This window comes from Camelus ferus, chromosome 3 (assembly GCF_009834535.1).
Source record: "Camelus ferus isolate YT-003-E chromosome 3, BCGSAC_Cfer_1.0, whole genome shotgun sequence".
Lineage (NCBI taxonomy): Eukaryota > Metazoa > Chordata > Mammalia > Artiodactyla > Camelidae > Camelus > Camelus ferus.
The window spans coordinates 22,888,365-22,911,805 of record NC_045698.1 but is presented as its reverse complement, the minus strand read 5'-3'; the positions used below and the strand labels follow the sequence as shown (position 1 = coordinate 22,911,805).

The 23,441-nt window shown below is 42.7% G+C and overlaps 1 protein-coding gene and 1 long non-coding RNA gene across 8 annotated transcripts in view; one reads left to right on the top strand and one right to left on the bottom strand.

Moving 5' to 3' along the window:
• NPR3 (natriuretic peptide receptor 3) overlaps window positions 1-23,441 on the bottom strand; it is a 67,325-nt gene that overhangs the window by 9,721 nt on the left and 34,163 nt on the right. For both annotated transcript variants that reach the window (XM_032470672.1, XM_032470680.1), the window contains exons 4-5: window positions 6,083-6,218; window positions 272-366 (exon numbers count right to left, since the gene is read on the bottom strand). In XM_032470672.1, the coding sequence (XP_032326563.1) occupies window positions 272-366; window positions 6,083-6,218 (231 nt within the window). The remainder of the gene's footprint in view (window positions 1-271; window positions 367-6,082; window positions 6,219-23,441) is intronic.
• Window positions 1-23,441, top strand: part of LOC116660672 — a 449,791-nt gene that overhangs the window by 424,159 nt on the left and 2,191 nt on the right. For 5 of the 6 annotated variants that reach the window (XR_004316275.1, XR_004316277.1, XR_004316264.1 and 2 more), the window contains one exon: window positions 21,281-23,098. This is a non-coding gene — a long non-coding RNA (uncharacterized LOC116660672). Of the gene's footprint in view, window positions 1-5,982; window positions 6,092-21,280; window positions 23,099-23,441 lie in introns of those variants that run through there. The other variant, XR_004316273.1, reaches the window with a different exon arrangement.

The following is a 23,441-nucleotide window of genomic DNA, read 5'->3' as shown; positions in this document are numbered from 1 at the left end:
GACCCCTGTCCTGCTTCTCAGGACTGAGGTGTGAGTCTTGGCCACTTGAAAAGTAGGATCACTCCACTTAGGATAAACATGGAGCCATTTCCTGAAGTCTTCCCTGGTACCCTCAACCAGAAGGAAGCCCTCCCTTGGAAACTCCCAGTGTTCAGCTCATTGTTATTTGGAGGTTGCTCTGGGGACAGCAGTTGGGACATCAGGACAGACACATTCCTTGGAATCTCAACAGGCAGAAGGAGCAGCTGGGGCAGAAGTCCCATGTGCTTACCTCCTGGGTGCCCACTTCCGTGTCGGTCATGGCGATCACGGAGAAATCCCCGTACCGGTCTCCGTTGGCATCTATGGACACCTGCCCAGCAATACCTAGAGGATGAGATGTGAAGAACTCCAGTTGGTTCCTTAAAATACCTCTATCCACCAACAAAAACAAGAAAATGAATTGACAGGATTTTTTTAAACAAACTCATGCCACAGGGAATCTCATCAGACTCGGAGCATTTTTGTTGGCATTTGGAAAGACATTGTAATTTCATCTGTGTCTGCATTCCTAAATTCTTAACATTTCTCCACTTGAAAATGAAAAGAAAAAGAAACAAATGACCTTCTTTGCAGAATATGCTAAAGAAAAAAAAAAGATTAAGGTTAATCCTGAAAGCAGTATGCTTATGCCAGAGTTTTGTATTAATTAAAAAAAAAAAAAGAGTGAGAAATGGAGGTGTAGCTCGTTCCTAAACTTGTCATGGGTTCACATTATCATTGGACAAAGCTTACAATAGAAAACCCATGCCAGGCCCAGGACTCAGTGAATGTGTTTTCCCTGTGGGCTCCTTGGACGCACCGGAGGGCCGAGGGCCTGCTTCCCAGGTCGCAGGAGCCTTCTCTCTCTTAGGTTCATTCACTCACTGTTGCTTTTGGGGCTGGGGTTTTGTCTTCCAGCTGTACTGAGATATGACTGACACGCATCACTACGTGCAGCATAAAGCTTTGACTTGCAGTTACTGCGAAGTGAGTTTAGTTTGCACGCATCATCGCACAGGCTACGATAAATCATTCATTGTTTATCCAGTGATTACTAGAGGCTGAATTTAATGCAGCAGCTGAGGCAAAGATAACTGGACACAGCGTCTGCTCAGGAGAGGGGCGCCTGGACTAGCGATTTAATCTCATTGGCACTGAAATCCGACGGCCCGCATCTGAATCCCAGATTTCACATTCAGGAGCTCTGTGCCCCTGGGCGGGGATTTAGCCCTCTGAGCCTCAGTCTCCAGGACTATAGAAAAGCCATCCCAGTACTTCCCTGCCAAGGGGCTGCTGAAGAGATTAAGTGAGCTGAAACAGGTAAAGTGCTTTAAGAGAAGTCAGTTGTTTTCTTCTTTTGTTATTACTTCTATTGCTATGCCAGGCATCTGGGAGAGGACATCTGACCACGCCCAGGCCACTCGGAGAAGGAGGAGCTGGCACATCTAGGTGGGGACTCCAGGAGGCCTCAGTGAAACAGCAGGTCTTTGATAGGAATGCTGGTGAAGCCTACGATTTGGACAAACAGCCATCAGAGTGTGGGAGTACCCTCAGCAGAAAGGGAGTCTTGCTTGCAGTTACAAAGGCTGAAAGGAACCAAAGGGATGATGAGGTTTGGGGGGAAGTCGCCCGCGTGTCTGGAAGGGAGCCGTGAGATGTAAGGGTGGAATGGCTGGAACGAAGTGGCCAGAGCATGGAGAGCCTTGAGTGTCACTCAGAGGGTTTGCATTTGTTGTGGCTGCAATGGTGGCTTACAGCAGCTAACTGATAAAAGCAAATTTTATATTTATATATATATATAAATATTTATATATAAATAAATATATATATTTATATATATATTTCATTACTTGATATTAAATATGTTTTCATTGTAATTTTCATTAAGTAAGAGAATGCCTATGTCAGCCACATTCGAATTATTTGTTTTCTTTCATTTTTAACTGTGGCGGAGTTCAGTGTAATTCTTAACTGGCACTTCTATTGGCTTGGTTCTCTCCAGAAGCAAAACAAATGTCTCGGAAAAGGGATCCCAGGGGAAAGTTCCATCCTCTAGTGTGGTCTGGGGAGGGCAAGTATGTGGGTTTACTGTCCTTTGGGCTGTGGTTTGAAGGCCCGCTGATTTTTTTTCAGACCTTGGTCTACTTTGCCGGAAACAGAATGGAGCAACTATTCATCTTGATTTTTTTTTTTTTTTTTTTGTCTTCTTAATATAGACTGGTTACAAAGGAGACACTTATCTCAAGCTGGATTATCCTTGACACCCAATACAACTTTCAAGTAATAAATGCCATTTTTCAAAAAAATATATATTTACCTCCAAACACATGAGCTGCCCAAAACCATCTGCCGTTCTGTTCAGAGGTGTTTATGACGGTGTGTTCCGCTAAGTGTTTTGCAGAGTATTTTATAAGACAAGGTGGCCCTAGTAATCCAAGACCTCATTACACTTGAAGCTATTACAATTCTGCCAAGAAATGGGGTGTGAACCCTGAGGGTGGCCGATTAGCAAGTGAGACTTCACCTGAGAGTGCTGTACCTGAGGTGAGACTGTCGGGCTGACAGCAGAATTTTCCTGTACTTAAGTGACGTGACTTTCCACCCCCATTTCCACTGGCCTGTCATGGAGCTCAAGGTTTGAGCTGCAGCCCTATTTACCTTGTCCCTCTGACCTCTCACACATACAGGAAATTCAGCTTCTTCCCAGGCCATTTATTGAAAGCCTTGAGAGTCGGTCGTAGGTTACACAGTAATAAAATCCAAATTTGTCAAATAACATCCAGAGTATTTTCCCTTGACAACTTAATGGTCACTTTTAGTGACTATTAAAATTTAAATTGTTTTTAATTATAGAAAGGTTAGGTTTTTTTTTTAAAATAGTTCTTTGCGGGGGCTGCCCTCAGATTGATCATTGTTTAGCAAATAAAATGGACTCTCCAAACCATTCAAGGCCAAAACTTACCTTGGCTTCAGTTATCTTTCCATTTGGACTAATGAGGTTCTAAGTTTAGATTGAACTATACAATTGACTGTTTGGGGACTCACTTCATAGTGCCTGTGTAGACCCGGCCCTAGAATGGAAGCATCAGGTTGGCCTACGGGAAAATGTAGTCCATGCCCTCTAAACAAAACTGAGTTCCAGCCACTGTGGGCACCTGCCCTTCCCTTAACAACCTCCCTCAGAAGACCAAGAGCAAATGACCACACCACGCAGTGAGGGCCAGCTAAGGACGGGATGTGGCCCACCAAGGTTGTGTCCACACATGTCGGTTTCTCGGTGTATTGAGCACAATTTCTGGGAAACTTGACGCTGTCCTAATATGCCCCTGAACTAGTCTGTTTGATTCCAGTGTCTCTGCTGAAGCAGTCAGAGGTTGAGCAAGACAATCCTGGAGGCTTCTTTTATTTGTTCTCAGTCTACAATCTGTCTAAAGTTAGAGCAGATGTCACTCCAGTTTTGAGTAAGATGTGGCATCCACTAAAACCACCAAGAAGAAATGAAATCCACCAGTTGTCACCACCATATCTGCTACCCCGACAGTTCTAGCTGGAGCCTGACCCCTCTGTACTGTCCTACCCTTTCTAATAACGAAGGGGAAGTTGTGATGGAGTGGATGGGAGTCCCAAGTGAAAAAAATGTGCCCCAAATCTAGACTTGGATATCTAAAGATAGGCATTGCCCCCAGGGCATTAAAGGGCTCAAAGGAAGAGTTAGCTTGATGCAGAATTTAAAAAGCCGGTGTCAGTCATCAACTGGTCCAACCCCTTGAGCACGGGTGATGACGTAGAAGCCCAGAGGACTGAGTTACAGCCAGGGGCAGGGATGCATGTTCTCTGACCCCTGGTCATGACCTGTATGGTCAGTGGTTCTCAAGTGACACCCCTTAGCACACTACAGTTTATTCTCCACCTAGCCCCCATAAGGACCCCTTTTAAAGACTCAAGACAGATCCTGTCTCTCGAAATTCTCCAGTGGCTTTCCATCTCACTCAAGAAGGAACCCAAAGTCCTCAGTGCAGCTCCCAGGTCCACAGGCTTTGGCCCCCACTCCCTCCCTGACTTTGGCTCATATCGCACTGCGACTCACAAGCCTGGCCTCGGCCACACAGGCCCCCTTGGTCTCCTGGGGGTGCTCAGTGCTTTCCCACCAGATATGCCCAGGCTCTCTGCATTTGCTGCCGCCTCTGGAATATTCTCTCCTAAGCATCTATGTAATTCCTTTCACTTCCCTCAGGTCTCTACTCAACTGCCCCTTATCAGAGAGCCCTCCCCGGACCCTTCTATTTAAGTCAGCAGTCCCACCACACCTTTCCCATCACTTTCTATCTCCTCATCCTGCTTTACTTTATATCCCCTGGAGTGGTGTATTTATTCGTTCATCTCCAGTTCCCCCCACCCTACGGTAGCTCGGAAGCTCAGCTGATTGCAGGAAATGTCTTGAGTTCACTGCTGAGTCTTCAGCACCTTGACAAGTGCCTGGAAGTAGCAAGTGCTTGGGAAGATTTGATGAATGAATGAATGAATGAATGAGTGAATATGAAGGTGGTGTCTGCAGGGCTCCAGCAGCTGGATCATCTCATACTGAGTCTCATGTTAATTTTTTTTTTGATTGATGGTGAGTTGGGAGGAAACCAGCACTCTACACACTGTTGGCACGAATATGGACTAGCAGACCTTTCTGGAGGATATCGGGCAATATCTAATGCACTTTAAAAGGCACCAACATACTTTTGGACCCAGATATCCCATGACTAAGAATGTTCCCTATTGGAAATAGACTCGTGAATATAGAAAACAAACTATGATTACCAAAGGAGAAAGGGAGGGAGGGATAAATTAGGAGTTTGGGATTAACAGATACACACTACTATGTATAAAACAGATAAACAACAAGGACCTATTGTATAGCACAGGGAACTATATTCAAGTTCTTGTAATAAGAAAATTGATTGACTGTACACATTAGATTTGTGTACTTTTCATGTCTACGTTATACTTCAATAAAAAGGTTTTAAAAATGGAAAAAAAAAAAAAAAAAAAAAGAATGTTCCCTGTTGGAAGTACTCACAAAAATTCATCAAGATATGTAAGGTACTCCTGGTAGCATTTTGCATAATTACAAAAACTGTGAACAACTGAAGTGTCCATCAATCAGAGACTCCTTAAAGAAATTCTTGTACAGCCAAACAGTGGGAAAATATGGAACTGTCATTTTAAAATGTGCTGAATCTATGAGTGCCCATATGGAAAATTCTTCTACTTGGCATGCAAGTGAAACAGCAAAGATGAAGAATGGCATTCATACTATGATCCTTTTGTGTAAATTTTTTAGATAAGATATACAATTGCATATGTGCTGGCAGAAGGCACCAAATATTTTTAGACTGAATCACAGAAAATTGTTAATAGCAATTACATTGGGGAGAGGGGACTAGGGTGGGAAGGAAAACTTTCACTTTTCATCTTGTACATTTTTGTATGGTTTGAATTTTCCAGCCAAGAATTGGCTCATTCTTGTACAGTTTTTAAATGTCAACAGAGGTTGCTTGAGTGATGAGATGATGGGCCATTTTCTGATTGTTCTTATACTTCTCTGTTTGTAAGAAAGCAACAGCTAATATTCACCGTTTTCAAAAAAAAATAAAAGCTGGGAACTCAGTTGGACCTGCTCACCATCTCAAACCACCCAGTTTTGAACAGAAGAATGTGTATCTGGGTGTATTTCTTTTCAAACTGATCCCAGAACTCCTCACAAACTGATTATTTGTGGTGAATGAGGCTTGTGATAAATTTAATTTTAAGAAGCATGGAGTCATTCATTACCTAGCAATCAGAAGGAGACGGGGCACTTCCAATTTCAGTGAGGCTCTTTCAAAGCACTTTCGCAAGCTTTATCTCATTGAATTTTCACAACAAGCCAGTGAAGTGGGTTGACCTTGACTTATTATCCTTATTTTATAGCTGAGAAAAGCAAGATACTGGCAAGTCCCACCATTATAAGAGAGAAAAACAGAACCAGGAAAGAGGCAGCTTGATGCTGCCTTGGAGACTGAAGCCTCACCTTCAAATGTTCTGTTCCAAGTCTGCTGGATAATTTTCCCTCCATCCTTCTTGCTGTAACCAGCTCTGAGCACTTCATGTAAAGCCAGGACATAGAGGAGGATGGCATCATGGAATCCTTCAACAAACATGTTAACCTGGAAAGGAAAGCCCAGGTGGGTGAGCCCACACACCAGGTGACTCACATTCAGGAATCATGACTCACATTCAGGGCAAAAGAGTCCGACTCAAGGCTGCAGACAGTGGCAGAGGTGTGCAGGAGTAGCTAACAAGTACCACGCCCCAGGTTTCCTGGGACCAGCTTAGTCAGGAAACCCTTTCCCCCACTTGGGAATCTGGAGAGCAGACAAGATGTCACAGAAGTCAAGAAAATTGTACCTGTGGGCCAGGTTAATATTCCAGGTGCAACAGCCTTTGCCCACAGTGCCCTCTGCACACTTGCCCTCCTTCTTCCCCACAACTGCTCTCTACCTCAAGCCAGCTTGAGTCCAGTCTCCCCCTTGAGGTCTCCTCCACCTTCACCAGCCCCTGTGATGTCTCCATACTCTGCACGTGGAACAGAACTAAAAGAACAGTAGGAATCGCTAATACTGTTTTCTGTAGTGGCTGCACAAATTACAGACTTCCCATAGGATCCGGCCATCCCACTCCTGGGCAGGTATTTGTAAAAAACTCCAATTCAAAAAGATGCATACACCCCAATGCTCACAGCAGCACTATTTACAAATAGCCAACACATGGGAGCAACCTAAATGTCCATCGACAGATGAATGGATAAAGAAGATGTGGTGTATACATACAATGGAATTCTACCCAGCTGTTAAAAAAGAATGAAGTAGTGCCATTTGCAGCAACATGGATGGACCTAGAGATGATCCTAAGCGAGTCAGACAAAGACAACTATTATCATATGATACCACTTATATGTGGAATCTAAAAAACTGATACAAATGAATTTATATACAAAAGAGAAAGAGACTCACATAGAAAACAAATTTATGGTTACCAAAGGGCGAAGGAGGGGGTGGATAAATTAAAAGTTTGGGATTAGCAGATACAAACTACTATATATAAAACAAATAAACAACAAGGTCCTAATGTACAGCACAGGGAACTATAGTCAATACCTTGTAATAGCCTATAATGAAAAGGAATATGAAAAAGTATATATATAGTGTATAACTGAATCACTATGCTGTACAACCGAAACTAACACAACATTGTAAATGAACTATACTTTGATATGAATTAATTAAGCTAAGAAAAAAAAGAAAGAACAGTAGAGATCCACGCAGTCATATTCAGATACTACTGGGTGCCCAGCAGAGCGCTGAGGGTGCAAAGGCGTGGGCACCGCCACTCCTGCCTGCCCGGCATTCATGTCCTCTCTTCTACCAGCGTTAACATCTCAGTTTCTCTTTCCAATTTGTGTTCTGAGCAGTTCCAGTGCATCTGGCCACTCCCTGCCTCCAGTCCCTGCCAAGCTCCAAGGACAAGAATGGAGACAGGCCGTTGGTTTATCTCAGCTGAGTCCTTCAGAAACACACAACTTTACGTGAAATCGGAGAAGTCACTTAATCTCTCCAATCCTTGTTTCCTTCTATGAGCACCATTTGGCATGTTCTGATACCACATTTCAACCCATTGTAACGTTCACTGAACATGAAATGGGCAAATACAATCTTGAAACACTTAGTGGCTTACAAATCTGTCTAAGTGTACCCCAAAATTCCAGCCTTCTGATTTCAAAAGTGTCAAGAATGGAATTCCATGCAGCAGAATGGATTGGGCAGCCCACGGACAACCTCGGGGAGGCATTGTGAGGGGCATTTCTGCCCCAGCCCTAGAAAGAGACCCCAGAGGGAGAGAGCCACCTGGCTCTGCACCATCTGGTCCAAATACACAAACGGTCACAGAAGACAGCGCTCAGTGTCTGGTTCTTGGCCTGGTCCCACCGTGAAGGACAGTAAGTCCTGTTTGCATCACAGAAGCGAATACTTCAGAATTGCCAAAGCCTCGTGCTAAGAGGCCGGCTAGAATATAGTCAAAGAGCCTGGGCTCGTGACCCAGCTCTGCCGCTCCCTGGCTGGGTTTCTACACCACTCTGGGTCTCAGTTTTCCCCATCTGGAAAATGAGGGAAATGGTAGTACCTATCCCAAGGGGTTGCCATTATGTTTAAGTGAATTAATAAATGTAAAATATGTAACAGTCGGTGCTCGCTGTCAGCTTTTGTTGTTATTGTCTAGAGACAGAGAATTATAAACCTGAGCATCTGCTTAGCTTCTAATTCCTAACGGCAGTGTTCAGAAAACAAGTGATCTGCTTACTGGTACAGCAGAGCTCACTGACCCACTTCACGCTTAATGGAAAATAAGACTCCTCGTTCATGCTTTGATCTCCCATGCAGTTCTCTTCCACAGTGTCACGTCCGTCACTCCACCCAACTACGATGGGTGCAGCCCAAGCTGGTCAAGTCCACTGGGACAGGCAGAGGACAGAAGAGTGCTGGTTCACAGGGGAGTCTGAGTTCACTGCTAGACCTCAAGTCTAATCCTAGCCCTGATACGCTACGTAATCTCTCTAATCTCCAATTCCCTTATCGGCTGAGCGGGAGTTTAGTGCCCACTCATCTCCTAGAGCTCTTCTGGGGATTAAATGAACGCGTGCATGTAAACCATCTCAGACAGTTCTGGGGCCCGTAAAAGTGAATGGTGGACACCAGCTCTTACCCTTCGCCATCAAGCTCAGAGTCATTATTTTTTTAGGCAAAGCAGAATGGTGTAGAAATAACATCTACCAGTCAAAGATAATTTGCTGCTGATTTGGCTCTGCTCATTCAGTTTTCCAAAGAAATATGAAAGTTTCACGTATGCCATGACGTCATCATGGCTTGAGAAAGTACTGCTGAGGAGTCAGTGAGTTTTAATGAGTGGGCTTCAGCTGTGCAACTTAATCCTCAGACCACAGTAAAAACACTTTTTTCCCAAAGGATCTGTCTTCTCTTTGATAACTGTATAAAACCCACCCTGCCGCAGAGGGAAGAACCACAGAATGGTGGAACGTGGGACGTGTCAGATGCCTTTGAAAAGCTCTGGTCTAATCCAGCCCTTGCATTGAGGACAAGAGCATCACTCTTCCTCAGTCTTCCTGCATTTTGTAAAGGAGTGTTGTTCTGTCTATACTTCCCGTTCCTGGGGAGCTTAAGACAGCCCCTACTTAGCTCATGACATCATCTGTCCACTTCTCTCCCTCCTCCTTCTCAAAATCCTAACCCAGGACCACCATGCTGCCATTGGCCACCCAAAGCCCTGGACATGCACCCCAGTACCAGCCTTTGCCTGGCCCTTCTCCTTCCTTCTTGATATGCCCCCTGACCCTCTACCATCCAGGATGGGAAGAACAATTACCTGACTGAAGGAAGCATGAACTTGGATTACTTTTGTCCTCATGGGTTTAATGGTAGAAGAGAATGCACAGGCTCTAAACACATGCCCAGGTCTGAAAACTCATCTGCAACTCATCTGCAAATGAATCACAAAATTGCCCTTCTCTCCTCTCAGAGTCGCTGAGTGTCTCCCTCTCCTGCCAAAATTAGCAGGAGAGCTGCCGGCCCCCACCGAGGTTCACTGGCACCCCAGCCCGCTGTGGGGGTGGCTTCATAACACCTATCCCATAGGACCTCAAGCCAGAAGCAAAACCCCGGAGACCGTCTTTTCCCCAGGAGAACATTCTTACACCTACACGTGTTTTTTAATGGGAGGAAAGCCCGTTAGCACATTACAGACACTGAAAATTAGAGGTGCAAATTTTAAAAAAAAGAGAGAGAGAGAAATCAATCCAGAGTATTAAGTTGCCTTTGGAACACTTTCCACTGGACCTCCGGGCTGAAAGGAACCAGGTCATCTGGTCCGTCGCCCTGCCTCTTTACAGAACAACACTCGGACCGCAAAGTCCTGACCGACAGATCGTGGTGTCCTTACTGACAGATCGTGGTGTCCTTACTAACGGGAGAAACAGGACTCCCTCTTCTGACCGACCTGTTCTAGTAGTGAGCTTCATTTCTAGCCAGAGAGGCCTTCCTTACTGTCATCAGTCATAAGTCTCAACTCCTAAACGCAGCCATTGCCCTGCTCGGTGCTGCACAGAGTTAAGAGAATACAGTTCACGAGCCCTCGGAGTTTACAGCCCCCACCAGACAACCCGGCTGCCGCACACGAGCATGGGGGTGGGCCCTACACGAGGCCCCTGTGAAGTGGACCCCAGGGGGACAAGCGCCAGGGAAATAATTATCTGTGCTGAGTGTCAAATAAAGTGTCTAGTGTTCAAACAAGATGGAAATCACTTACCGTCTCCCACGCATTTGGGAGAGATTGCCAGAACAAGGACGCAGGCCATCCCATCATTTTGTCTCAGTTCTCTGGATTTTGTCCTCTGTAGTTGGCCAGCAGCAGGTATCCCAAGGAAAAGAAACCCACCTGTGCCTTTGGCCTTTCCCCCTGATGGCACCTGTCGGCCATGTCTGTCTGCTAGTGTGGGTGTTTTTCTTAATCTTCGATCGTGGGGAAAGCCGAATAGGAATCTAGTTATTTTTAAAACTGAGCATAAAGAGTTGCCATTCGTGACCTGGCTCCTACCTGTGACAGAGAGCCAGATCTTTCTCATTTCTCTCTGGGGAGACAAATTCAGAGACAAATCCCCCAGTGCTTGTCTTCCAAACGAGTCAGCAGAGCATGCTATGTGCCTCAGCTGGTCTGGCAAGTGAGTGAATAATCCAGCAACAATCTGGCTCCCAGGGCCATCTGGAGCTCTGAGAAAGGCTGCAAAGCTCTCAGACAGAGGCTAGTAGAAGAAAGCCATCAACGTCCAGTGCAAGACTAGGCTGTCTCAGGTACCCACGTGCACTCAAGCCTGTCAGAAGGTGGTCTGTCTTCCTGATCACAGACCAATGGTCCCAGTGTGAAGGAGGAAAGCAGAAGGTGTTGGGCAGGAGTTCTCAAGAGTTTTTTGGAAAGACGTGACCTTTAACCTCCCAGTTAAAGGGGAGATCAGAGAAGAGGAAATTTCGATGGCAGGCAGATAAGAGGAGGGACCCACTTCTCCCTATCACAGCAGGAATAAAGTCAGCTTCATCTTGAATGATTGGTAATAAGACCCAGAAAGTGAAATTTGTCCTGCCCTCCAAGGCCACCAGAGATGGTGGACTGTGGCAGAAAGTGGCCTGAGTGTGCTGCGTGGGTAGGCCAAACGTCAAAGAATATTATGCATTTGATGAACCCTGTGCATGTGACCTCCAGGCAATAAAAATATAGATACTATTTTCATTCCGTTTGCTTTTGAATCATGAAATTAAAAATTCACAATTTAGAGTAACAGCAGGAACTTCCATAAATCAAGTGATCACAAATTCTTCATCAAAAGAGGGGCTCTCACTCTTCTTGCATGCATCCCAAGGTCTGCTCTTCCAGACTGGGCCTGTCTTTGTGCAGGTCATACTCAGTCGCTGGCTGACTTATTTCAGCCTTGAAGAGAGTGAAGCTGGAAATCTCCGTCCTTACCTAGTGAACTCGGGAAACGCAAAGGGCCAGTGGCTTACTCACAGTCCGGCAGCAGATCCGGGAGAGAGCCAGGGGCCAGCCCTGTGCTTGACCAAAGACTCACTGTATCACCCGGTAGACTTCTTTCTCCCCATGAAGAAGTTATGGGCTGTCTTGGGGTGGGGGTTTGTCCTAAGTTGCCCAAATGACGGTCTCCATCCCAGGCTTAGCGCTACCCCTATAGCAATGCCCTGGGCTGACAAGTTCACTCATCTCCCAGCCTCAAGTGTGGCTGCCTGCGGAGAGAAACAGATTTGTTTTCTCTCTCCTCACCTAAAACAAACTGGATCGTCAAACAAAAGGCTGTCCTGGGAAGCTCATTAAGTCAAGTTCTGACCCTCATTCGTCTTGCCCGCGTACAATACAGCAACTGGCTGCCCTTTTAATGACAGGAACAGCAGGGCGCCCCAGGGCTGGCAGATGATGTCCATTTACACAAGCAAACCTCAGCAAGGAGAGCCTCCCCACCCCGGGCCTGTGTGTGCAGAGAAACCAGGTGGAGGAGAACTCCGTGGACCTGGACTCTTGGAATTAGTGAGTGTGGGGCGCAAGCACATGAGAATGACCTTTTTTTTTTTTAATTGAAGTAGAGTTGATTTACAATATTGTGGTCGTTCCTCATATACAGCAGTGATTCAGTGAGAATGACTTTTTAAAATTCTCCCGATGCTCATGCAGGGAATTGGTCATCTGATATATTTGCCCTTTGAGTGTGACGTCACACACACGTCATATACAGATGCTTCTCATCCCCCATCACTCCCGAAGGCTTAGTTGAGAAACGCACATCAGTAATGTAATGACATAACCATCCCTGGCTTCCAGGTGGTCAGGTGAGCAATGTGTGTCCTTGGCCTTGATGTCCCACTGGTGCCTGACCAGATGTGCCTCTGGAAAGCTTGGGGACCCATCCCCCAGAGACTGCTTTGGACACTCACTGGCCTCACTTCCCAGGGGTCTGGGTTCCTGTCAGGCAGAGGGTCGAGGTGGGTAAACACATAGAAAGCCCCAAAGTGGGGTGGGCAGGGGCAGGAAGCAGTACCCTGCACACCCTGCTGAGCAGAGAGGCAGACCCAAGACCAGAAGAGGGGCAGCCAAGCCAGAGGGAGATGGAGACAGGGCAACACCGGGGGACAATTCTGGCCTCGTTATTTCTGAAAGGCCAAAATCAGAAAGAACATATAAATTCTAACTTTTCCAACTTGATGACATCCTTTCAAGCCAGTCCTGAGAACTTCAGAGAGCTCCCCCTGAATTTCTTGAGTCACCTGGAGATGTGATTAGAAGGAAGAGAGGAGCAAAAATCCAGGCTTTGTAGAAGGATGGCTTTTTTTTTTTTTTTTTTTTTTTGTCTTGTGTCTTAAAATGAAAGCTCTCCCCTTTTAAACAAGCACTTTCAAGGTACGGTGAGGACTGAGCTGAGAATCGGAAGCCCAACTCCTAGTTCAAGCTTCATTCATTTATTCACTCACTGTGAACAATCAGCAGCTTAATTTTGTTCAATTCTACCTTCAAGCTATATTCCGTAGAGCAGCAGCATTCCTTAAAATGTCAACAGATGGCCCTAGAAATAGCACTCTGGTGGTTAAACAGGTTTACAAAATGCTAAATTGAACAGTCAAGCAGTCTCTTTATGTTCCAGTAATAATTATAATAACTAATTTCTGTTGAATAGCTCCTGTATTCTAGGAGCTGAACTTAATAGAATTTAAGTTCTATTGTGTTTAGTTCTTACAAAGCTTTCGTAGATGGGGACTGTTATTATCCTATGAGAGAGACTCTGGCTAACATCAAACAGAAAGAAGGATCTTCGTCAGTGGATGGGGTCAAAACCCCAGATAATGTTGGGTGGGCAACTTCTTAAGTAGGGGTCCAAACCAGGCTTGCCTAGTAATGACATGTCTCCTATTAGCACGTATGTGCGAATACTGGCAAACAGCTTTGTGCTGCAGTTTCTTTTTCTAACAGGCAGGTCTACAAATTGAGTATGTAGGCTGGGAAGAAGCGAGGGTCCATAAAAGAGAAGACTAAGACTGACAATGTGCTTCAAGGTGAGAAAGGGACAGAACCCACACCTGGAGGTGGAACTAGCTGGCAGAAGATGGAAGAAGAAAAAGAGGAGGGGAGACATGAGGTGACACACTAAAGGTCCCTCATTTTTAAGCAAGTATTTAAAACAGCAGCTAATATAGCATGACTCAGATCAAGTGAATCAGGATTTCTGACTCAGCTGGAGTCGACCTTGCTCCAGCTGTGAAAAAAAGTCTATGAAACCAAAGGAGCATCTAAACAAGCTGTATGTAAAGGATGAGGGTCCCAGTCTGCTCCCAGCACATCAGCAAGCAAAGGTAATAAAAGATCTACTTATTTAATGTTTTCTAACTAACACTCAACATGAAACATGATGACAGTGGTTTTGGAGGGTCTTTATTCTGTATGGCCTTGGTTCTTTTTTTTTTTTTTTTTTTAATTATTTTGATGGGGGGGAAGTAATTAGGGTTATTTATTTATTTTATTTTTTAATGGAGGTACCAGGGATTGAACCCAGGACCTCATGCATGCTAAGCACACACTCTACCACTGATCTATACCCTCCTTGCCTTGATTCTTGATAATAATAATAATAACCTGATAAATAATAATAAGTGTAGCAAAGCTTCATTTACCCAGCCTTGTCGAGGAAAAAAAGGTGTTTCATACAAGCGACTATTCTGAACTCTTAAGTGTTATTTCTCTAAGTATCAAAACTTCTTGAATATAAACACCTTTGATGGAAGCGCTTCTAAAATGACCCACACAAATCCTTGCCTTGATGACAGAAATATGCTAAATGTGATACTAACTTATTGTGATTCTTTATATGAAAGGCTAGGACAGTGAACAGTCCAATAGCCTCCATCACTACTGAAGAGTGTATTGTGCTGTTCACACAAGGCTGACACCAGACTTGTGTGTTTCTAGATAATCTTTCCTCCTCCACACTGACATGGCATGAGCTGGGACCCTCCTCCCTTCCAGAAATGCTGCCTTCCCTCGACTGCAGAGTCTTCTGCATCTCCTCATCTGGCCCCTCCTACTGCTGACCTCTAGGGTCCAGCACAGCCAAAGAATGAAGTCTCCCTGCTTCAGGATGGTGCAGAACACACTCCATTAGTAGTCACACCCCTAAATAAACTCTATGCCCTCCTCCTTCCAAAATCTCTTGGCTTCTCTAAGCATGCCATGAGGAACCGTCACACATTAGCCCTTTGGGTTGGAATGCCCTCCCCATGGGCCTTGTCTCTTTCAAAGCCAAGTCCTACTCAGCCTGGCTGGATGTTCTCAAGTTACCCTCTCCAGACCCGCCTCCCACCCTTCTCCAGTCAGCTGAAATATATGGACGTCAGCTGGGTCCCCTCATCCTCCGGCTTCTGGCTGGCTTCCTCAGGAGATGAGCAGGCAGGAGATAAAGGCCCGGATGCCAGGGTCTGCACTCCTCCACCAGATGCCACAGGTGGTTCTCCCAACTACCATGGGCCTTGCGGGTTACAGAAACCTCTCCCTCCTCTTGCCCCTTCTGATCTAGAGGTGCTAACAGCTTTCCTTTTGTGGGCCCTGGGTTCTTTGCCACCCTTTGATGACTTTCCTTAACTCCACACATACTTTGGTAAGAGCAGCTTTACTGAGCTCTCTCTCATGTCCTTTCAATGTGTCTTCCATTTCCTCCCAGCACCCAAATGGACACATCAAGCTTCTGTGAGCCATGGAAGCTTGTTCTTGCTGGAGCCTTCCCTGAACCACCCAATTCCTCCCACCTTCTGTAATGCACTCCGTGCAGACTTGTACCGTTTCACTCACCAGTCTCTCTTACACTTTTGTACACCTGCGTGCCCTGACACTCCACAAGCTCCTTGATGTGCAAGCCACATGGTAGGTATCTTAGTCTCCCTAGGACCCGGCCCTGCCTCTAATGCAGAGACGGCCCTCGCTTGAGTTGACTCCACTGTCACCTGTCACTATGTGCTACTCTCACCATGTCTGCCTCTAGGATATTACCTTCCTCTCTCGTACTCACGCCTACTAATGTTCCGCAAACTGAGGAAAGAAATCGCAAAGTGTGTTATAGCTCTACTTAAAGAGGGGTCAAATAGGTTCAGAGCAAGGATTTGAGAGATTTCCCCTATGATAAAATTAATAGATTATGTGTCTATTTTAGCTGCTAAAGGCTTTATCACACACTTCTTTGCTCTGGACTGGATTCCACATAGTTGAGACTGCCATAAAAATCAGTTCAGCGGCTACTGCTAAGAGAAAGTCTTCTAGGTTTTATACCAATACAGGATGTTCATACTGAAACTAATGATAGAATTCGCAGCCACTGAACGAGACAGATTTTTTTTTTTTGAGAAATCTGTTCCCAAATTTGCGCCAAGAAAACAAACTTAAACAAAATCAAACATCATCTCCCTCACGAGAAACCTAATTCCTTACATCCTGAACACTGTTTATTGGTGAAATTAAGGAATTATTGTAAACTTTCAGGTGTGATAATAGTATTATGGATATGTCTTTAAAAAAACAAGAGTTCCAGTAGTGACAGAGTGGCTTGTATCAGATTATATTCCAAAAAAATAATTACACACTCTGGACAAAGTATTTTAAAAAGAACATTTTTAAAATGTTAAATGAATATCTTAAAAAGTATTTCATTGAAGGCACTGGAAAGTGACAAAAATCAGGCAGAAACTGGAAGATATTTGACCCTTGCAAGAAGGGACCCCACTGAATGAGAACTAAATGTACATGGCTTTTCCTTTGAGGGTATTCCTGGGCCAGGAGGCATGGAGCAGCTCGAACTCAAGCAGGAAGTTACGACTTCCTGGCTGCAGCGATCAGGGATGTGGTTCAGAGCTGATCTTGAGGTCGCACAATGAGGGAGTAAATTCTGGGGAGAAAACAGCCACAGAGAAAGGAGCACCCAAATCTGTTCACAAACTTCTGCTGCCCTTAGTTGATTCCCATATTTCATATGCACCGAGGAGACACCAAGGAGTCCAGTAGACAGTGACAGCTGGAAGGCTGAAGAACATCTGAACCACTGCCTTCTTCACAGAAGAGACCATGGAACTGAGATACCAGCAAGTTAGAGGAACGTGGTCAAGACCTCAGGCTTCCCAGTAAAGCCCTATATGGGCTACACTTGAGGCACAGAGATTATGTCCAAAGACTAAGGATTCATCCTAAGATCAAAAGAAAACCGAGAAAGAGCCAGTTTCTTTCTCCTTAAGAAAGAATAAAAACAAGCTTCCCAAAGTTCAGAGTGGTCAGTCAGTAAACTTGCCTGCTAGAACAAAAATTACTCTTTAGAGGAATATAACCGAATACAATCTCTGTAACATATCATCCACAACATCCAGTCTAAAATTTAAAAATTACTAGATATGCAAGGGCAGGGAGGTGATCTATAGTCAAGAGAAAAAGAAACGGTGAATACAAAGTGGTCCTGAGATGATCCATATGTTGCAATTAGCAGATAAGAACTTTAAAGCAGCTAATGTAAATATGTTCAACGACTAAAGAGAAAGACGGCCAAAAGGAGTGACCAAATGGGGAATCTCAGCAGAAAAATGGAAGCTACAAAAAAGACCAGGTGGATATGCTAGAACTGATAAATACAATATTGAAAAAAGAAATATTCACTGGAGAGGCTTAAAAGCAAATTAAGTCTGTGATCTCAAAGATTTATCAATAGTAAATATCCCAATCTAAATACAAAATCAATATACAATTTGATATTTCTATATATACTACCAAAATCATTTGAAAGATCAACTTTTTATTCTGCTTACAACAGTATCAGAAGACATAAAATTGTTTGCCATAAATTTAATCAAATATATGCAGGACTGCCACACAGAAAACTACAAAAGTTACCAAGAAAGAATAAAGAAGACTTAGTTATATGGAGAGGTGTATCATGTTCCTGGGTTGGAAGACTCAGTATATTTAAGATGTCAGTTTTTCCCCAAATTGGTCTACAGTTCAGTACAATCCAAATCAAAAATCCCAGGAAGTTTTTTGTAGAAATTGACAACTTGATTCTAAAATTTATATTGAAAAAAGAAAGAACTAGAATAGGCAAAACATAAAGAAGAGGCAAAACTAGAATGGAGAAGAATAAATCAGAGGACTCACATGACCAGACTTCATCTTACTGTAAAGCTATAATGTTCAAGATGGTATGAAATTGGTATAAGGATAGACAAACAGATAGTGAAACAGAAAAAAAAAGAAGCCCAAAAACCACACTTAAAACAGTCATCTGAGTTGGCCAAGGCACTGGAGCAATTCAATGGGGGAAAAAAGTCTTTTTCAACATATGGTAATAAGACAAATTGATTTAAAAAAAACAAGTAAAAGCTAAAACTTGATTTCTACCTCTCAGCTTACACAAAAATTCATTTGAGATGGATGACAAATCTAAACATGAAAGCTAAAACTATGTAGTTCTGAAAGAAAACAGGAGAATATCTTTGTGTCTTTGGGGTTGGCAAATTTTTCTTAAAGAGAATATTAAAAAGCACTAAACATGTTTTTAAAAAGACTTCAATATAAAAATCTCTTTTTATCAAAAAGCACCATTAAAAATATGAAAAGGACTGAAATGAAATATTCATTATACATATAGTTGACTTATATCCAGAACATTAAGGTGAAGTAGGGTAGAGCCCAGTGGTAGAGTGCCTGCTGAGTATGTATGAAGCCCTGGGTTCAATCCCCAGTACCTGCATTAAAAATAATAATAATTTAAAAATAAATAAACCTAATTACTTCCCCTCAAAACAAAAACAAACAGAATATTTAAAAGAACTCTTTAAATCAATGACAAAAAGAGATAATAATCCAAGTTTTAAATAGGCAAAATACTTCAGCAGACAGATCACAAAAGTGAATGAGCCAACCAGCATATGGAAAAAGGCTCAGAAATAACTAGTCACCAAGAGAATACAGTTTAAAACCACAATGAGATACCATTTTACACACATCAGAATAGCTAAAATTAAAAATCTGACAACACCAAATGTAGATAAGATTGTAAAATAACTAACTCTCATGCATTGCTAGTGGGAATGTAAAACAATATCATTGTGGCATTTTCTTATAAAGTTAAACAGACATCTATACTGTGACCCAGTAATTCCATTCCTAGGTATTCATGCAATAGAAATGAAAACATATGTGCACACAAAGACTTATAAGCTCTTTACAGCTTTAGTCATGATAGTCCCAAACTGGGAAAAAAAAAAAAAAGTCTATCAATAGGAGAACAAATAAATTGTGGTGTATTTATGCAATAGAATATTACTCAGCAATGTAAAAAAAATAGAATGAATATTAATACATGCAACATCATATAAAATCTCAAAAGCAGTATATGGAGTGAAAGAAACCAGACACAAGAGTATATATGGCATGATTCCACCCATATAGTGTGTACTATATGGATTCAAGAATGGGCAAAACAAATGTATGGTAATAGAAATAAGAGTGGTTACACCAAAAACAATAAAATATATAGGAGTAAATTTAACCAAAGAGGTAAAAGATCTGTATACTGAAAACTATAAGACATTGATGAAAAAAAATTGAAGACACAAGTAAAAAGAAAAAATATTGCATATTCTTGGATTAGAAGAATTAATATTGTTAAAATACCCATACTACCCAAGGGGACCTATAGATTCAATGCAATCCCTATACATTTCCAATGACATTGTTCACAGAAATAGAACAATTCAAAAATTTGTGCAGAACCACAGAAGACCCCTATAGAGCCAAAGCAATCTTAAGGAAGAACAAAGTTGGAAGCATCACACTTCCTGGTTTCAAACTATACTACAAAGCTATAGTAATCAAAACAGTATGATACAGTCATTAAAAATAGACACATAGACCAACAGACAGAATCAGATGCCCAAAAATAAACCCACACATATACAATCAACTAATCTTAGACAAGGGAGCCAAAAATACACAATGGAGAAAGGATAGTCTCTTCAATAAATGATGTTAGGAAAACTAGATATCCACACAGAAAAGAATGAAATTGGAGCCCTATCTCATCTCACTCACAAAAATTAGCTCAAAATGAATTAAAGATTTAAATGTAAGACCTGAAACCATAAAACTACTAGAAAACATAGGGGAAAGCTCTTTGATATTGGTCTTGGCTGTGATTGTTTAGATATGACACTGAAAGCACAAGCAACAAAAGCAAAAATAAACAAGTGGGACTCTATCAAACTAAAAAGCTGCTGCACAGCAAAGGAGCCATCAAGAAAATGAAAAGGCAACCTATGAAGTAGTAAAAGACATTTGTGAATTTTATATCTGATAAGGAGTTAATATCCAAAACACATAAGAAACTCATATAACTCAATAGCAAAAACACAATCCGATTAACCAAATGAGCAAAGAACCCAAGTAGACATTTTTCCAAAGAGAACATATGGATGGCCAACAGGTACATGTAAAGGTGCTCAACGTTATTAATCATCAGGGAAATGAAATCAAAACTGCAAGGAGATGTCACTTCACACCTGTTAGGATGGTATTATCAAAAAAGAGAGAGAAAGATAAGTGTTGGTGAGGATATGGAGAAAAAAGGAAAACTGTGTACTGTTGGTGGCAATGTAAACTGATACAGCCTCTACTGGAAACAGTATGGAGCTTCTTCAAAAAAATTAAAAATAGAACTACCATGTGACCCAGCTATCCAGCTTCTGGGTACATATCTTAAAGAACTGAAGTCAGCACCTAGAAGAGATAACTGCACTCTATGTTCATTGCAGCATTATTCACAATAGCCACGATATGGAAACAACCTATATCCACTGACAGACAAATTGTGATTTGTGATTAAAGAAATTGTGAGACAGAGAGATGGAGAGATAGATAGACAGATGATAGATAGATAGATGACAGAGAGAGAGAGAATTCAGCCATAAAAATATGGAAATCCTGCATTTGCAACAACATGGATCAATCTGGAAGGTGTTATGCTAAGTAAAATAAACCATACAGAGAAAAACAAATACTGTGTGATCTCACTTGTGTGGAATTTTAAGAAAGTCAAATTCATAGAAAAAGAAAGTTGAATGGTGGTTGTCAAGGATTGGAGATTGGGAGAAATGGGGAGATGTCGGTAAAAGGGTAAAACTTTCAGCCATAGGGTAAATAAGTTCTGGAGATCTAATGCACAGCATGGTGACTGCTGTTAACAGGACTATACTGTATACATGTAATGTACTAAGAGAGTAAATCTTAAAATGTTCTCACCATCAAAAGATAAAAATAAGAAAGGTAACTATATGAGGTTATGGGTATGTTAACTAACTTTATTGTGGTAATCATTTCACAATATATACATATATCAAATAATTATGTTGTACACCTTAAATTTATGCAATTTCATTTGTCAATTATACCTCAGTAAAGATTTGAGGGGAAGAAGAGTGGTTGCTTATGGGGGTGGAAATTGACTGGAAAGGGACATGAGGGAACTGTGTGTGGGGTCATGCAAATCTCCTATATCTTAACATGATGCATTATTTTAACCTCTCAGGTATCCTTAACAGCCTGAAAGAATTATAGAATCACAAAAGTTTACACCTCGAAGGGAATTTAGATCTCCTAGAGTCCACCCAGCATGTTGTGAAAATGAGAAACTGAAGCTCATAACAGTTACCAGATTCACTCAGTGTTGCTCCAGTGGTAAGAACAGAGCTATGACTGGAACTCAAGTCTCCCGACTCCAAATCAGTACCTCCATCATCAGTGTTGACTTGTTTCTCAAGCAAGGCACCTCGCTAAAGACCAAACTCACACCTAAGGCTGGAGCACCAATGTGAGTTCTCTAACATGTGTAAGATTCCCAAGAAGTTCTCTGCGTATCAGGAGGGAGGAAAAAAAGAATGAAGAAGTTTGCCCTAGCAAACAGATCTTCAATGAACTGTCAGGAAAGCAGAATCAAAGAAGAAAAAAGAAGTGATTTTGGGTACCAGATTGTTAAACTTATCTCCAAGGTTGTTTAAAAAAAAAAAAAAGTTAATTGACAAAAAGGCTTAATCTGTTTAAGCCCACTGCTCGTAAGTCAATTCATCATTATTTAAAGACCTACTGCATTTTTTAAGAGCTGAGGTACAGAACTTCAAGGAGAAAAAATCCTAATCAGAGGCTTTGTTCTCAAAGAACTAAAATGTCAAAAATCCTACGTCAAACATCACTGTCATCTGATGCAAGGAGCCTCCCTCACTCCCAGAGCATAAATGAATGTGTTAAAGAGGTTGGCAGTCAGCTCGCGTTCTTCCTCTCCACCCACATTACTGCATTCGTACTGAACTATTTCAGTGTCCCTGTGTGTGATCCATTCATTTAACATTGTAGCCTCTTGGTTCCCTGGCTGACATATTTGTTGAATTTCATCAATTCACTCTCATGCACATATCCTAGTCCAAAGCTTCGCAGACTTTAATGTGCATACAGTTCATCTGGGAATCTTGTTCAAATGCAGATTCTGACTCAGTAGGCCAGAGGGATGGGGCACTAAGACTCCTCATTTCTTCCATCTCCCAGGTGATGCTGATGCCACTGGTCCACAGCCCGCCCTTTGAGTAGCAAGACCTTGGATCTTACCATACCCTGGAACTCCAACATTTTCAAAATCCTTGAGAAACTCTTTTTGACTACAATCTCTTACTTTTTCCTTCCTCTTTGTGCAGAACAAGTTCTTTGAACTCAAGCTCCCATCCTCCTTAATACTCACAAGATGCTTGGTCCAGCAGAGCACAGAACAGAGCAGTTCTGAATGAAAGGGTGAGGCAGGTAGACACAGTGTTATTCAGGCAGAGGTGCTGGGGGAAATTGGAACTGGGGGCCTGCCACTCAGAGAGAGCTTTGGAGTTGGAGATAGAAATGTAGGTGTTACCCACATAGAGATGAACATCCTACCCAGAAGAGTGGATGTGCTGCCCAGAAAGTGTTTAGAGAAAAAGGGGCCAAGGGATGAACTTGGGAAACACTAATATTTGTGAAGCAAGTGGAAAAGAGGAGTCATGAAAGGAGACCAGGAACGGCTGCAATGTACACAGAGAACTTAGAGACGGTGGTGTCTTGGCAGCCAAGGGAAGAGCAAATTTCAAAAAAGAGAGAGACCTTTCCAAACTCCTCCACTAAAAATCCCCCCATTCAAGCCTGGTTATTTTGCTCACTCTTCCCTAAATGTGTCTAATGCATTCCTCCTTCTAGGCTGGGATTCCCTATACCAGTCTCTCTGAGGAGGCTCTTCAGTACCCATCTCTTCTTACCCATCCTTCGAGAGCCACCCACACAGGTGCTGAATTGTCCTCCCAGGACACCATGCCTTGCCCAGAGGAGGGGCTCGGTGAGTGTGCAATGGTACATGTTCAATCAACAGCTGTCCACAGGCTTAACCACATGCATGGTGATGCACGGGGTCAAGCGATCAACAAAAACTCACATGCATCAAGAGGGTGTATGAGCTGTATCTGAAATCTCTTCTACTCGAGAAATTCTTGCACATATGGTTACCATAAATATAGGTCACTTCTGAGTACCAAAAAGAGAAATGGCCCCAAATTGAAATGAATGTAATTTGTAGGTCAACAATGAGCAAATTAGGAGACTATTTACTAATAAATTGTCTCTTTAAGATCTTTAAGATGGAATAAAATCACAGGTGTCCAACTTCAGTGATTTAGTACTTA